Consider the following 18,345-nt stretch of genomic DNA (forward strand, 5'->3'; position numbering starts at 1 on the left):
TTCGCCTTGTTTTTCAACCTTTTTTGAGCAACAGCACGTTTTTTACGTTGGAAAAAATCCACCTCAAGTCTATTGTAGGAACCAGGCAATCAGCTACGTGTTGCCACACGGAGGAATATTACATTGCACTGCCAGTCTTTACTCCACGGACACTCGATAACAACATAATATTCGGAGCAAATGATTAATAAATGTTAATTAAAAAATGATATTGGATAATTCGACGATTTCTCACAGTACAACCAGCACAGTGGTTGAAAATCACTGCCCTTGTAAGTAGTGCCTTTTCGTTTTTCATGTTTCTTACTACACCGTTGACTACAGTCCCCTTTTTATTTTTTTAGCATGACCCTCATTAAAAAGTGAAAAATATAAAATGCAAGTGATTTTAAACTATGTTCGCGAATTGTCTAAACATACAGTAATTTGCAGCAAACCGTAATGAAGTTATTACGTTATTTTGAATTTGCCATCTTTTTAAAAATGTCCATATTTTAAAGATAAAGGTACTGTATTTTACAAAACTTTTATTCATTTCAATTGTACTTCGTCAAAATAATGTAAAATATTTTATTCAAATGTACTATTTTTGAGTAGTCTTTCCACCTCTACGAAAACGTCAAATAGAAGTTACCCACCGCAAGTCTTCAAGCAACACTGTCCTCTAGTGGCCAGCAGTGTGAACTACATTGGCACCCAGGTTTAAAAGACGCAGGTCGATCAGGATGAAAAAAGGCTAGTTTACAGAGTCCACTGTGTGTAATAATTGCTTCAGCAGGTCAGATGAGAGGTCCACACATGGTGCCATGTGATCAAAGTAAAATTGGGCTGATTGTTGACTTTGCACATCTGTTTTTGCATCTCAGCATGCAAGCTGCCTGAGCCCACCTGCTCCCTGACAGAAAGAGAACATTTATAGGCCTTTCACTTTACTCTTGCAGGCCGACCTGACCCATTCATCTCCTATGGGGGGGTCCTAATGAGCAGACCCTCCCTGTTTAGACAGAGAGAGATTACTGCAAAGCCTGCATCTCCTCTGAATCCCTTTCTCATCCCCTCTGAAAGTGTTTAGTTTCAGGTGTATAAATGAAGAGCGATGGATAACACCTTCTGTTAATTACTTCCTTGGACACAACTTCAGGGGAGGTCTCCTGGTGCCAATCAAATTATTTGTTTTTGGCTGAAGCCTCGATTTTTTTTCTTATGTTAGAGTTTAATTTGGTAAAGTTTTATTCAGGCAGTTAGGTCCAGTGAAAGTTTGTTGCCTAATATGTGCACTTAAAAGGGATTTCTGCATATTTAGGCAGTTACCACTATGTTGAACTAGGACATTTGACTTGAAATTAGAGTGAAATTCTGGTACTGCAGGCACAGTTTTGAGACTGTCCCATTTTCCACTGGAAGACATTCAGGGTTACGCAAAAAAGCAACACAAAAAGTAACTCCAGTAAAGTACAGCCCTCCGTTGCCACTTGGTGCTTCAAAATCCTATTGTTATATAGTTAAAAACAGCCTTTTAATGGTCAGAAAAGGGCATATTTTAAGCAAATGTGATGTATTTGTTTTCTACATTAAGCATTTTCCATCATCAAAATGGCTAAATGAAATAAAATACAAATATAAGGCATTCAGAAGACCCATTCACATATGCTGGCATGGTATGTAGTATTCTAGGTGTCAGTAATGTTACTGTAATGTTCTGTGAGACACACAAGCACTACATTTGATCGCAGGAACAACAGGTTTTTATTGCAGGCTCAAAATGTACGGCTTATTTGTGGCTATGTTCTAATCTCATGACATTTCTTTTACTTCAGAAATGCTATTAATCATTGAAATACCATGCATGTTTAAATACTCACTGGAAATCGCAGGAGGTCATTATACATAAAAACAGTCACAACTCACAGATTCTCATGTTACAATGAACACTAAATTCATCACACAGCGACTTAACACTCAAAAGCTAGCTAAGAAACATACAAGGCAAGTACCAATACAAAGCATTCCATTGGTTACTGCTACCTGGGTGCTTCAATGCCAACTCTGCCCACCAGAGATCAGAGGTGGCTGACGTCATTTCACAACGTGCATTGGTTTCACCCCCTTGGCACACTTGGCCCACAACGGCATGAATGGAGTCAGCCAAGGATGAACAAAGCCTTTTTCACCAATTTTGTTGACATTTTAATATAATTTTCCTTCATTTATGAGTGAATAATGCACTCATTGTGACTGTACAGTGTTTGTATGTTAAAAATGTGTGAAGCCCTGGTAGAAATGAGATCAATGCATAAAATGACAGTGTGCAGGTGTACCCAATGTACGATATATCAGGTGATTCTCAGTAAATGTGTCCCTCCATCATTCTGCCTCTTCTCTACTCTGACCCATCTTATCCGACCTAATAAACATTGATTAGAGCACGAGATCAATTCACTCAATGACAATGATTCAGAGCGCATGCATACACGTTATTGACTTACAATCAGCTCAAAATAGCCGCTTCTATATTTATATATTCTTAATACTCTCTGTAGACCTAACATATTTCATTTATCCATGTAGGAATGCCATCAAGAGTATTGATCATGTGTCTTCAATTTTTTTTTATATGTAAATGCAGTTCTATTTTTCAGAGCGCTGTCATTTTCAGGAATTACCAGAAGATGGCGATGTCGAGTCACGGTGGCATTAAAGCTCACATGATTTATATTTTTATCATGGCTGAACTGTGTAAATGTGTTGTTGATTGTATGAAAACATGTTAAATGTATCAACAGCTGCATAATATAATATATAATATACATATATATTGTGATATAATCGTGATCCAACATGTAAGACACCCATCCTTGTCAAGGTCTATGTTCTAGGAAAGTTTTTGGGGAATATGCCATCACAGCTAAGCAGCCTCCGAGACAAGCAATGTGACATATCACCTTTCCCCCCCAAAAGTACAGTAGGAAAGCGTGTAAGTTTACTGCTGCCCCCTTACGTGGCCATGCATGGCTGACTCATATAATGAATGTTGATGAAGTAGAAAAGCCGCTTTAATCAGGACGGATCACTGTGCAGAGGTGGAGAATGTCAGCGAGAGCAGGCACAGCTGCTTGCTGAGAAATTCAATATTGACTGTCGGGATAAATGTCCTGCATATTCTCTCATGTGTCCCAGGGGCCGTGGTATTATGCCTCTCACGTTAGCGGCCCTAATTGGATTAAAAATGACTTGTTATTGGGAGAAAAATGACTGAGAATATGCCGTCATAATTATGGCCTCTCGCGCGCTCTTGAAGGCCTTTGCGAAATGTCAAAATCAGCTTGTTTGGACGCAAACGGTTGATGGTGATGGATTGTGGTTTCATGATGCAATCAATGGGAGGTTTGCTGCTCAAATAAATGTCACATCAAAGTCTTATTTGCTTTTGGTTTGCAGCAGAACCACAAAAGTTCAACACAGCTTGTTCCGAGTATGGTTGACTTCTAAATTGTTGTCATTGCAACATTGTTTCCAAATGAATTATATTTCCCAATACAGTAAAACTGCACATTTTGGAGTGGCCTTTTATTGTGGCCAGGCTCAGGCATACACAAGCTAATCTTGATATGTCACACCTGTATCGTGGATGGATTGTCTTTGCAAAGAACAAGTGAGTTTGGTTCATGAAAGACAAGCAAAAAAAAAAGATTATGACCTCTTGGGTTTTTTTTCCTAAGCTGCTGGACTGCTTGATTGTTGACTATTGCATCAAATTTGCATCATAACGCCTTCTCTGTTAAGCTTTTCCCGAGCGGATTTCTGACTGCTGAATCTGTACATGTTGCTGGTGTGTGTGAGTGACAGGAAAAAAAAAGCTCTCACTTGCTTGGACCACCAGTTGCAGGTGAAAATCTCTAGATCCCGAATATAAGACGACGTGTCTTGTTCAGATGTCTTTCTAGGGACAAACTCCCTACCTATATCTATACCTGTTTTCATTCATTCATTCATTTTCTACCGCTTATCCTCACGAGGGTTGCGGGGGTGCTGGATCCTATCCCAGCTGTCTTCAGGCGAGAGGCGGGGTACAACCCTGGACTGTTCGCCAGCCAATCACAGGGCACATATAGACAAACAACCATTCACACTCACATTCATACCTATGGACAATTTGGAGTCGCCAATTAACCTAGCATGTTTTTGGGAAACCGGAGTACCCGCAGAAAACCCACCCATGCACGGGGAGAACATGCAAACTCCACACAGAGATGGCAGAGGGTGGAATTGAACTCGGGTCTCCTAGCTGTGAGGGCTGTGCGCCAACCACTTTCCCTCCTTCCATCCGGAATACGTAACAGAATTAGGATAAAGATAACATGATCCGTTCAAGACTTGTCTTCATCCTTGTGGATTGTTTAAGTTCCTTAATCAGTCCGTTCCATAGTTTGATTCCACATATGACATGTTCGATTCTCCACTTGTCCATCTCTGTGTGGAGTTTGCATGTTCTCCCCGTGCATGCAGGGGTTTTCTCCAGGTACTCCGGTTTCCTCCCACATTCCAAAAACATGCTAGGTTAATTGGCGACTCCAAATTGTCCATAGGTATGAATGTGAGTGTGAATGGTTGTTTGTCTTTATGTGCCCTGTGATTGGCTGGCGACCAGTCCAGGGTGTACCACGCCTCTGGGACAGCTGGGATAGGCTCCAGCACACCCTGCGACCCTTGTGAGGATAAGCGTTAGAAAATGAATTAATAACTCCTATAGAGTTGCATAGAGAGAGTTAATAACTATAATAAAACTAAAGTAAAGTAAAACTACTCACCCTATGAAGACACCTAAATGAGTAGAATGGAGGTTCTCATAGTGTGAGTGTCACCTATGTTTATCATCTTGCTTTTCCACTTTGCCATAACTGGTAACTTGACAAAGAAAAAAAAAACAACACAAAAAGTCCAAACATGCGAGTGGAGTATTGTTATTTTTTCCCATTAAAAAATTGGTTAAAGTACAGATTGTATGACTTTTAGGGCACTATAATTTGGAGGCTATTGGAATGTAACTATGATGGGGGATATGCAATCCTGCACATCCACTGGGCTTTGCTTGGTGCGTGCCAGGCGCAGCCATTAACAGAAAATAAATGCTCACCGCCATAAAGATGACAGTGTCTCATTCATACTGACACAGGCTAAATTACACATAAAAACACTGATAACATCATCATTAAATATTGATTCTAAGCAGGGCGGAGAGACACAAACACACACACACACACATACACTGCACATTTCCAAGTCATCAATGCAGATTCAGGGTTTGGGTGAGTTGCAAAAGTGGACGAGAGGTGAAGGGAGGAGAAGGGAGAAAGGAAGAGGGTTGGAGGAAGGGTGGAGGAGAGAGATTTAAGGCTGAGGCTGTGAGCAGATGCTAGCGTTGATGATGATGGATGTGGCTTGTTGAGATGCAGCGTTGTTAGCATGAGCAGCCTCCTCATAGTCCCTGATGTGCCAAAGTGTGTGTATTCGTGTTATTTAGCCTATTTGTCTGATTTGATATGTAAGAAATGTACCTTGAAAATAGAAAACAGCTACATCAAACAGTTTGAAATTAAGAGGAACAATGTGACAAAACAAAGTGGGTTTAGTTTTTACATATATGAGTTTGTCACGTCACGCATCTGTCTGTCTGTACACATACACACACACACACACACACACACATGCATGTATATAATGTAAATGGCAGTGTTTGACTTGAAAGGATTTTTGGTTTTGGAACCACTTTTGTTTGTTGTGTGAATATCCGTGTGTCAATTTGCACACACTCATAGGTGGTGGTTTGTTTGTCCTGTAATACATCTGTCTCTCTATTCATATATATATGAATATATATACATATATTCATATATATATGAATAGAGAGTCACTCACACACACATACACAGTAACCATCAGTATTAGAGAAAAAATGCCATGCTGGGTTTTAACTTTTTGTGCAATTTTACTCATCAAACTAAATGAAATATGAGTGGATGACGACACATCGGAATAAAAAAAAAATGAATGAGAATTAAATGAGACTTATTCCTGTGTGCTGCCGCATGGCAGAGTTCCAATACGAAAACCACTTCTGATCAAAAACAACATTAAGGCTCGGCTCAATTTTGCCAGAAAAAATCTTGATGTGATGATCCCTAAGATGTTTGGGAAGATACATTCAACCAACAGTAAAATATGGTGGTGGTAGTGTGATGGGGTGAGGCTGTTACTTTGGGATCTGTAAGACTTCCTGTGATAACTAAAACCATGAATCCTGAAGGAGAAAATCCGACCATCTGTTGGTGACTTCAAGCTGAAACCAATTTGGGACAATGATCCAAAACACACCAGCAAGTCCACCTCTGAATGCCTGAAGAAAAACCAAATGAAGACTTTGGAGTGGCCTAGTCAAAGTCCTGACCTGAATCCTATTGAGATGCTGTGGCACAGCCTTAAAAAGGCTCTTCATGTAATGTTTTCACCTTTCCTATGAAAATGGTCCTGCATAAACCCCGCATCACCCGGTTACAGCATACATCCCAGCATACATCGGGACACGGGCAGCAGGTGTTGTCTGTAAATGGGCCATGCTGAGTGGTAACCTGCTCCACATTCTAAACAGATAAAAGGTGCAGGACAGAAACATGTGGCTAATTGATTGCTAATTAGTCCTTTTGTTGTTGCCTGCATTGTGCTGACAGAGCTTTTGACCCAGGCTGTCTGTCTATTCAGCTGTACACTCAACCTCGCACTCGCACTTAAAATAAGCATAGTAAATTCCTAACGAGACATTTCAAGGGGACTTCATGGCCGCAAAATTAGGTACAAGAAGACAATTTAACAAGCTGCATGATTATTTAAACCAAGGGTATCAAACTAATATATACCGTGTATGAATATATGGATGTATAATTGTCTCATGAAATTATAAAACTGTCCATGCATTTGACTATTATTATATAATGTAAATACATATAATAAAATATTATTATATTGTTATGTGGGCTGCACGGCGGTCAAGTGGTTAGCGCGCAGACCTCACAGCGAGGAGACCAGGGTTCAATTCCACCCTCGACCATCATGTTCTCCCCGTGCATGCGTGGGTTTTCTCCAGGTACTCCGGTTTCCTCCCACATTCCAAAAACATGCTAGGTTAATTGGGGACTCCAAATTGTCCATAGGTATGAATGTGAGTGTGAATGGTTGTTTGTCTATATGTGCCCTGTGATTGGCTGGCGACCAGTCCAGGGTGTACCCCGCCTCTCGCCCAAAGACAGCTGGGATAGGCTCCAGCACCCCCCGCGACCCTTGTGAGGAAAAGCAATAGAAAATGAATTAATATTATTATATATAATAATAATATATATATATTATATATTATTTATTATATTTATATATTATTTTGATATTTTAAACAAACTGATGGATGGATGAAAGTTTTGTTGCTTTTGGTTTGTTATCCTTAATGTTTCAAAAAAAAAATTGCTCGATTTGAATTGATCAATATACCAACAAGAAGGATCCACAGCTTGGAAGACACGTCTTCTCCAGGAGTGCAATAAGAGAAAGATGCAAGGCCCTCATCAAGTGATACAGTTACAGCGATTAGACATTGGTTGGTCACACTACACTATCTAAGATGTCCCAGAAGAGGCCTCTATGGGACTACATCTAACAAAATAAAACTTATACCGTACAATATATACAGTAATCATTTCTTTATTGCAGTTAACTGGTTCCAGACCCAACATAAGTAAGTATGGAATGGAACTATTTTATAATTGGAGCTTAGAAAACCTGTTTACACTTTTATAAGTATGTTTTTTTAACAGTATTTGAGCCCTTTAGACATTAAATAACACCCCTATAGTCACTTGAACATTTGTATTGCCTCGTATAGTAGACATAATAATAGAAAAAAGACATATTAGATGTAATATTAGTCCCCCTGCAGAGTTTTCAATGCAATATGACACCGAGTGACCAGGGTGAATACTATATTTTATACTTGGAAATACTTAATTTAGGTTGGAAACTGACAGTAAATTAATTTTTGACTAATAGGCCGTAGTTAACAACAAAACAGTGATAAAATATTTTATTTTTGGAAAAGTGTGCTAGAGTAAAGGCGCAAAATTCGAATCGCAAAGTGGCTAGGTCAGACTATAGAGGTGAGGCTAAAATAATGCGAAAAGCAGTTATTATGGTCTAAATACCTGGCAACGCAAGTGAGTACCAAGATTATTGTGCCTTGCCTAGAGTCAAGCGTGGTGGCTGCAGCATGGTCCGTGGCTGCACGAGTGCTGCCGGCACAGTTCAGCACAGGAACATCCATTCAAGTTAAATGAGTATCATTTGTTCATAAATGTACATTAAGAAAAGTGCATACAAAGTAGTGAAGAAGTAAGATGCCAAAAATAAATGCTGAAATGCTAAGAATAAATCTCTTTGTTTACGCAAGAATTAACTCTGGATCGCACCCTCCCGCACAGGAATATGATGATAGGAGACCGCACAACAATGGTTGAACAAATGTAATAAACACAGCGACACCTCCTGCGCTCTTATGAAGCAGTGTCACACTAGTGTGATGTTATGCTAAATCTCCTTGCAGTGTGTGCTCTTCACGGGCCCGGCCCACCGCATTCAAGCCCGTGCACGGGTCCTGCCCGCCTGCCTATGGGCTGCACTAACAGATGTGGAATCACATTAGCCAAACGTTGCAATTAGTCTCACTCGTTCGCGGGTTAATGAGTTTGTGGAAATGTGCGACCCATTCCTCATTAGGTGATTTCTCATGCACTGATGAGAGAGAGAGAAAGAGAGACTGCAGAGGAAATGATGCAACACATACACTGTAAAGGCAACATCGGGGGGGAAGGGGGCATCATCCCAACATCACTTGTGATGAAATAACACAAACAATGCACAACTACATACACTTCATGAGACGAAACACTACATGAGATTGGCTCTGTTTTTTCCCAACAAATTGCTAATATATTATATTATTGTCAACATTTTGTGAGAAAAATAAATGTTATGATAGTGTATAATAAATAGTAGTATGGGCTGGAAGGCCCATAATAATAGTATACACAAGAATACGTAATAATCATTCATTCATTTTCTACTGCTTATCCTCACGAGGGTCGCGGGGGGGGGGGGGGGGGGGGCTGGAGCCTAATCCAGCTGTTTTTGGGTGAGAGGTGGGGTACAACCTGGACTGGTCGCCAGCCAATCACAGGGCTCACATTCATACCTATGGACAATTTGGAGTGGCCAATTAACCTAGCATGTTTTTGGAATGTGGGAGGAAACCGGAGTCCCCGGAAATAACCCATGCATGCACGGGGAGAACATGCAAACTCCGCACAGAGAGTCTCCTAGCTGCGAGGCATGCATGTTAACCACTCACCACCGTGCAGCCCGAATATGTAATAATAATGCAGAATTTCCTTCAATATGTCATCTTTCACTCTGTAAAGTTGTGGAATTGCAATTTGTGAAATGTATTTTCTCTCTAGGCAAGTTGTACTGTCTGTTAAACGTTTGCAGCATTTCTGGAAATGCTGGCTTTTCCACTGTATTAAAGAGCAGCATTTGTTTTGCAATGAATTAAACTATTGCTGTTCCATTTATAATGAATTTGCCGATCAAAGGCCTCAGTGAATGTTGACTGTCGGTGCATAGCCTTTTTTCCAAATAGGAAAACTTGGTCCGGTGGATGAGCTTGTGGTAGGCAAGTTTGTTTTGCTGCCTTTTATGTTGCCACCACTTTCAAACAAATTGGGCATACTGGCTCCTTGCTCATTCCAACATGAGAGCTGCACATTTTCCCTCCCTAATTACCTTGCATTGATCCTCATGAAGGTCCAGGTTTTTGCTGTGTGCATGCTAGCGGCCCCGCTCCCCCACATAGACAAAGCGACTGTGTGACTGACAAGAGGTCTCACTCCTTTTGAACGCCAGTGCTTGTGTCTAGCATAAAGGTGCTGAACCAATGCGTGAAGTGAACTCTTTCCTGTCTGTTCAGAGGCAAGGCATGAAGAAAACAGGCACACATGCACATGCACACGGTATATGGAGGCAAGCAAAACATTATCATTTGTGGTTCATTACTTCATTTATTATCGCGAGACCGTTTTCTCTCAATGAGAAATCTCACCACCTTTTGACACCCTTACTACAGAAGGGTATTTCTAATAGTATGACTCAATCATGTAGCTAGATAAGGAAACAAAACTACTAGGAACAAATCATGGAATTAATCACTGAAGCTCTACACCGCTGTCACAGATTAAACATCTTGAAAAACTGGGACCAGGTGAAAAACAGTGGCAGTAACAGCTGTGGCTGTAGGCAACCTCCTGATGTATATTAGATTAGATTAGATTCAACTTTATTGTTATTGCTCATGTCAGTAGTACAGGGCAACAAAAGGCAGTTAGCATCCAACCAGAAGTGCAATTTTATAAGTACCTTAGTAGTAAGTAAATGTAGAAAAATGGACAGATCTATGTACAAACTATAACAGGCTATGACTATATATGTCAAAGCTATTGGTGTTCCACTAACTGTATTATTGTTTGCAATGAACTCTTCAGCGGTTTTAATGCCAGTTGGGCAGTTTTCAACTTTGCGCTATGACAACATTGGTTCTATTAGTGCTGTGTTGTTTGACATACGTGTTCATAAATGACTAAGGGGTCCTTTCCCATGTTCTCATACATTCTTAATCATCATTCAAAGTTTAAAAACGAGTCACGGTACTAGCAATGACTTCTCACATTTTGCAGTTTACGTAAACAAACAGTCATAGTTATGATTTGAACAGTTACTATATCGTTCAAGTCTTGCAAAATCTTCCAAAATAAGGACGATTGTGTGGGTAAAAATGGGAAACAAATGTTTGCTAATATGATATTTAATTTAAATATCAGTGTTTTGTTACCCCCCCCCCCCCCCCAAAAAAAAACAAAACATTCTACGCTTATAGGCGTATAACGTAAAGTTGTGTGCCGCGGTAAAAGCTAAAGAATTACTAAATAATACTATATTGTGCTAATATTGTGTTTACCAAAAGCATGTTTACCATACCTTGTCAAATAAAAACTGCATCATTTGAGATGAACAAGTGTATATAGACGAGTGTAGGTAATGAAACATTAGTTTCATCTGCACCATCTACCTTAAAAACAATTATTTTAGATTGTCACTATCAAATTGACTGTTTATTATTGTGTTTGTAGTTACATGAGTGGGGCAACTTGAGAAAGCGCTCCCAGGTATATTTGCAGTGCCGTAGTGCACCATTGAAAACGACAATAACATTAGTAAACATTCATTCATTCATTCATTTTCTACCACTTTTTCCTCACGAGGGTTGCGGGGGGTGCTGGAGCCTATCCCAGCTGTCTTCGGGCGAGAGGCGGGGTACACCCTGGACTGGTCGCCAGCCAATCACAGGGCACATATAGACAAACAACCATTCACACTCACATTCATACCTATGGACAATTTGGAGTCGCCAATTAACCTAGCATGTTTTTGGAATGTGGGAGGAAACCGGAGTACCCGGAGAAAACCCACGCATGCACGGGGAGAACATGCAAACTCCACACAGAGATGGCCGAGGGTGGAATTGAACCCTGGTCTCCTAGCTGTGAGGTCTGCGCGCTAACCCCTAGACCACCGTGCCTCCCATTAGTAAACATATTAGTGTTAATTAACACTGTATTTTGTTTTATTCACTGTTTTATTGGATTGAAACACTTGATCATTTATTCACCACAATCCTAAAATGATGACACAAAACTAATCACATGGACTAGAGACAATGATTTAAAAGTACTTTTATTTCTTGCTCTTTTTTTTTTATTTGGTACAAACCTGTCAGTGTGATGCATTTCGATGTAAGGTCAAACATTTAAGAAATGTGTCAAGTAATATAGCACATACAATAAGTTAAAACATGTCACACAAGAATGTATTATCTACACAAAAACACCCTAAAGCAGAGTTTAGGTTTATAGACTGAAAGATCACTTTATAGTGTGTGTGTGTGTGTGTGTGTGTGTGTGTAAGTGTGTGTAAGTGTGTGTAAGTGTGTGTAAGTGTGTGTAAGTGTGTGTAAGTGTGTGTAAGTGTGTGTGGGCACCTGCAGTCATGTAAAACCCCCATGCACGGTGAATGCCTGCAGCTCCAACGGGCCCACGCACAGGCTGTTAGTAAAATAAACAAAAAGAATGTATATTTAATAAATTACCGTTGGACATAACACAAGTTCACCTGAACACAACAACATGAGCGCTGCAAGAGGCACTCGATTAAAAACGACAATTGTTAGGCCCTCCTTAATTCAAGGTCCACAGTCTTCTAGAGATTATTACAATGAGATTTATTTGAAAATCCCTTTTTTTCTTTTAAATGAACATCATAATTAAGCCACGCGTGTCTTCCGTGTCCATTAGTGTGGTTCCTTTCCGATTCTTCCATCATCTCACAGCATCCACACACACCTTCAAGGTTGTCTAAGTGGCGAGAGAATGGAGCCTCGGCGTGGGAGTGAGTGGCGTTTTTTTTGTTGTTTTTTGGGGTTTTTTTTACTATTATTTACAAGTCACTAAGTGAAGCTCATGGACACTGTGTGCTCAAGCGCCTTGCGCCGCAGAGAGGCGATGCTGGTCCCTCTCCACATGTCACTGTCCGGGGAGCTACACAGCTGCGGGGAGCCCGATACGTTCGTGGGGCCGGAGAGAGACGCCGACATGCCGGGGAAAGGCGACTGATACAGGTGCGACTGCAGGCCGGAGCCGTTGGACGAGAGGCCGTTGGAGAGGCCCATGGAGTTGGGGGGCGGACCGTGGCCCAGGCTGCACTGCGACAGAGACTGAGCCATGGAGGGCTGGCGGCCCAGAGCGGGCGGCAGCTGCAGCTGGGACACGCCCGGCATGCCGGTGGCCCAGCGGGAGTCGTTGGCGTGGAACGAGCACAGACTGTTCTCCATGGCGGCCGCCGAGAACTGAGGCAGACCCGGCGTGGGGAGCAGCGTGCCGGGGGCGCGGAACACATTGGTGGTCTTCTTCCTCTTCTTCCACTTGGCGCGCCGGTTCTGGAACCAGACCTGGAGAACCAAACGTATACGGACCAGTCAGTCTTTAACGTCCAACATAAAACTGCTTCAAATACACAATAATACGCAGTATGTCTGCATATTGTATCATAAATACTGTACAACTGCTTTTGTTTTCTTTTATTGTTTGTATGTATTGTTTACTCTTATTTACTTATTCTTATTTACATATTCTCTTCTGTAATAGAAAATATAGACATGCGTAAAACACACAATCACTGATTAGGAGTGTGGAATTATATTATATTAAGAAATACAATTGTCCATATCTACTAGTGACACAAAAAGGCATGAAATACACTAGAATAATAATTCATCACTTACAAATATAAATCATAACGTTAAGTTTTATTCCTAATTTCGCACTAAATAGAAATAAATACGCCCAGCAGCCACTGTAATATAATTAATATTCATTTTTATATAAAAAAAATAAATAAAATCAGTTCGTTGCCTTGCGATGTGACCTTGAATGCTTTGGATAAACATGTAAATAAAATATATTACAGAGGTATTTTTTTTAAATTACTGTATTATTCCTATTTAAATACCATGACGTATTATCATCATATCTACCCGGAGGTGACTTTATTATAATTCGCTATTACAACAAAATAAACAATAAACAAAAAAATGCCTCTATTTTGTGCAAATGATGACAGAAATAGAAAGAAAAACGCTTTCATAAAGATTTCATCACACCGGACTGTGATTAACTCCCCCTCATTCCACGCAGCCACCCGTGAAGCATCAGCCGAGGTTATTACTCGACGAGAGAGAAACCCAAAGCAATTTCTCATTCTGTTCAAAAATGTACTGTATTCCTGGGTTCTATTAAGAGGTTTCTGATGGAATATTTTTTTTTTTTCAAAGGAAGAGTAAGACAACCACGTGATCTCTCAATAATCCGGACCATATTTAAATTAGTTATTGCTAAGGTGACTAATGATTCTACTGATTTTATTGCTTCACTGGGATGCTTGGCAAGGATTACACATCCCCTCTTAATAATCCATTGCCGTTTATCATAAATTATAAAAAAAAAATAGATGGAGAACTGATTGAAAATTACTTTGTTGTTGTGGTGCATGTGTATGCTTTCTTTTAAAAATATGAAGAATCAAACATGTGATATGATGGATAATTTCCGGTATAAATGGTTTAAATTCTGGAGAATATATCGGTCCCCTGAATTAATTGTGTCATATTTTTTTCCTTCATGAACAAAACAGAATTAAGGTAAAGAAAATATTAAATTAATAAATGCCACCTATTATTGATCATTTTTGTAACAATGAAATCAATTCATTCTATTGACTTTTAAAATAAAATTTCTTATGGGTTATAACTCGTGTGGCTTTAATATTGTAATGTTATTTTGTATTCTGTTTAGCATTTTCGCAGGTGAGGTTCAGCACCTTGGACAGCGACTCGAGAACCCGATCACATACTGAATATTAACTCGGCACAACTAAATGGGTGACTATTTGTATTTTTTAAAGATAACATCACGTGATAGTAATGTAATTTAATAGTTTAATTAAAAATGTATTCTACAACCATGATCAGTTTCTCATATTTTCAAATTCCCTTCTTTCCAGGACTGCATAGGCTCGAAGAAGTGTGAAAAGCTTACCTGGACTCTGGACTCCGTGAGGCCGATCCTGAGGGCCAGTTCCTCCCTCATGAAGATGTCCGGGTAATGGGTTTTGGCGAAGCTACGCTCCAGTTCGTTGAGCTGGGCTGGCGTGAAACGGGTTCGGTGCCGTTTCTGTTTCTGCTGACTGGCCGGCTGACCGGAACTTTGCTGGGGTTGCTGCTGCTGCTGTTGCTGCTTCTCTGGTTCTTTGCCGTTCACCGTCATGCCTGCCGAGTTGGATCCCACGGTGGTGATGTCTTCCCCGGGCAGCAGAGTGGCTCCCTCCACGGACTCAGAACCGGGGGCCATGTCTCCTGGATGTCCCTGGTCTGGCACACCGCCACCCAGCCGACACTTGAGGGCTTCTCTGTGTCCGAGTAGCTCCGCAGCATCCTTCATCCCTGAGAGGATGATGACAAGGTAAATACACACTTCCAAAAAAAAAAAAAAACATGCCAAAAATAATAAATTAACTTAATTTAACCTGGGGTTTAATCACATTTATGCTGTCAAATCATTCCTAATTCCACACAAAAACACTTAACTGTACACATAATTAAATACACAGTCCATTGACGCCTAGATAAACAGAAGATTAAAAGGAAGAAGTTGGACTCTTACAGTGGAGTTTAGCTCCGGGGTTTAGAGCTGAGAACTCACCGAGCCGAGCATCCAGGAGGTCGGCGTGAGATAGCATCGCGTACCGCTCCAGGGCGAAAAGAGGTCCGGGGGAAAATCTCCTATACAAACTTTGGGGGCAATTTAAGGGGCATAGATGGGTCTAAATGAAGGAAAATTCGCTTTGTGCTTAAAAAGGAGGTCCCTTGCATTATAATGGCCCTAAGAACGGCTGGGAGGCGCTTATTAGTGGACAGAAGCAGTCAGCTTCCTCAAATAAGAACCAATCAGAGGCAGGGATCGGACCCCAAACAACACCCCCACGCACCCCCACCTACCCTACACATGCACACGCAGAGACGTACGCGTGCGCGTTAAAAAAACCCCTACAATTCAATTCTGCCATACCATCCTCTGATTTATTAGCTTTTCATGCTCAAATTATTCCACGTTAAAACATCTTAATGTGTTTGTTTAATCTCACACATGCTTGAGAGATGAACACACGCGTGAAATGTCCGCGCTAAGACAAACAAACAAAAAAAATGACAAGAGCTAATATGGAATTAAGGAAGGAGGAAATAAATCACATATGACAAATGTTGCGTGCGCACCTGCAGAAATAAACAAGGACGATAAAATGCATGATACAGTTTGAAAATGAATACAATGTTATTGCAGCATGCACAAAAACAAAACAAATATGCGTCCCGCTCCCGATTGGCGGGTGATTTGTGGAGACAAATGGAGGAAATAAATAAATAAACGGCTACAGATGGATTGCAGGATCTAGTTAGTGATCGGGGCCGCTTTAACTCCCATCGACTTTTCATCAAGGCGTTGGCAATTAGAGCCATTAGGCCCGCTTTGCTTCGAACTAAATCAGACGTGCAGGACCCCCTAAACGGAGCATGGTGCATGCCCTCGTCTTGCAGAGAGGGGGGCCCATAAGTAGGACTGTTACACAATATAAAAAAAGAGGACAAACATCGATCTGCAAGACTTCTCTCCACACACTCTGCTGCTGCATGCAAAGGGGGGATATTTTTTGTGGGGCAGATGTTCGGGTGAGGCCGCGGTGAATGCATGGAGCAACACAACCTCGGAACTTCACAAAGGAGGCGTCCGAGCGAGGACTCCCCCACACTCTATCTCTCTATCTCACTCCCTCCACATGGTCCTCCTTTATGCCACTCAGGATGCAGAGAAAGAGGGAGCTGCAGCGTGAAAAACAAAGGAAATGGACCGGTACATGTGATGAGGAGGCATCCCGAACTTCATCATCATCATGACCATCACAGAGTCAGTGACTCAGTGGAAGAGAGTGGAGGATACATGAAAGGGGCTCTATTTGATGCGAGTGCTTATAGGCCAAGTTTGTCTTTTTTTTTTTTTTTTTTAGAAGGTTCTGGACGAGGTTTGGATGTGGTTCCTGTCAACCTGAAGACTAAAGTACATCTAAAAGATGGTACGATTAGATATGATTCTCATATTTGTTATTTAACAGCATTTTTTCCCCAAATAATGTGAGCAATTATGTTCTTGTTTATTTTTTAAATTGAACAAAGACTGTGATTATTGACATGTATCACGTTTTTATTCTATAGGAAATTGGCTTTTTGCTTATAGCTGATGCAAAATAAAAGTTTCTCATGAAATATTCATGATACCAGCATATTACTAAAATGCAAAATGTTACATATTTCACAGCAACTTAAAGCACTCATATAACCAACATTAATTTCAACCAAAATAAATAAAAAATATCAACAATTGCATATTTATTATCATTAAGTGCCTGAAACTATTATAATGTAATCATACGTCACAATTGCAGCCTCATTAAGGATAAGGACATAGGCTAGAGCAAATGCATATTCTGTCTTATAATTTATAAGACAATAAATCACATAGAATATATTTAAATTATGTAAACATACATTACATATTTACAATTCGTACAATTATTTTGAAAATGATCCATTTCAACCCCAGAAATTTGTTTTAAATTGACTTTATTATTATATACTATAATGATATACTATCATAATGATATACTATTTTTACTATTTTCGTGGATGATTGGCTGAGACGAATCACGTGGTTACACGTGGGCCTCCAAACAGTCCCAACCAAGCCTTGCCCAAAAAGTACAGGAAAATAATAATTCAAGTTTAATGCTAAAGTCCAACATTTACATTTATAAATACGACATATAGTACTTATACTGACACTGCTGACTGATGCAAGGGCGGGAAAAGGAAGCAGAACATCAGCAATCTCACCAGATGTTCCCGCCTGCGACTCTAGCTTTATTGGCGTAATAAGAGAGAGACACTTGTGCAGGCTTTATGTCTCACTCAGCCTCCCTAACTGGACCACATCAATCTTTCTCCCCTTTGCAGTGGAAACACTCACACGCAATCCACGCGGGTTAATGCAGCGCATCTGAGTGCAAGAGGGCTGTTTACACGCCATGAGACACTTTGAATGGGAAACCCACTAAACAAATGCAATTTTGTGGAGCAATTTGAAAGATGGAGATTAAAAAAAAAAATCGTCACACTGTGGTAAAAACCATTGCTTTAAGGGGTTTGTGCACGACACAACAAAAAAAGCCACCTAACAGACACAGTATATAGACTCTATCAGGCCTGTGACTTTTTAGGCGCATGCATTCACTCAGTTAAGGGCGCACAATCGATGTTCCATTATCAGAAATGGCGCAAACCGCATGTGTCCGTATGATAGGTGATTAAATGACAGTCCAATAAGTGCGTGTCCCAAGCCCGAAGATGTGCAACACACAACCCCCACAACAGGCTTCCCTCTCCGGCCACCCAGCTCGGCTGCACCACGGCGTGCATCCCCAGCCCCAATTAGGTCGGTAGCCCTCCGTCTGCTCCCCGGTACTGCGTGATCTATTGCA

The 18,345-nt window shown here is 40.7% G+C and overlaps 1 protein-coding gene across 2 annotated transcripts; it reads right to left on the reverse strand.

Moving 5' to 3' along the window:
• Positions 1-11,884: 11,884 nt before the first annotated feature.
• Positions 11,885-15,604, reverse strand: LOC131128161 (homeobox protein orthopedia-like). Of its 2 annotated transcripts, none has more exons than XM_058070759.1 (3): positions 15,459-15,604; positions 14,796-15,199; positions 11,885-13,150 (listed from the first exon to the last, which is right to left on the reverse strand). In XM_058070759.1, exons 1-3 carry the CDS (start codon positions 15,493-15,495, stop codon positions 12,650-12,652), a joined length of 942 nt encoding a protein of 313 aa, XP_057926742.1. In that variant the 5' UTR covers positions 15,496-15,604; the 3' UTR covers positions 11,885-12,649. The 2 variants fall into 2 exon arrangements, with proteins under 2 accessions (XP_057926742.1, XP_057926741.1); XM_058070758.1 differs by having other exon boundaries at positions 15,420-15,594.
• Between the last annotated feature and the right edge of the window lie 2,741 nt (positions 15,605-18,345).

This window comes from Doryrhamphus excisus, chromosome 4 (assembly GCF_030265055.1).
Source record: "Doryrhamphus excisus isolate RoL2022-K1 chromosome 4, RoL_Dexc_1.0, whole genome shotgun sequence".
Lineage (NCBI taxonomy): Eukaryota > Metazoa > Chordata > Actinopteri > Syngnathiformes > Syngnathidae > Doryrhamphus > Doryrhamphus excisus.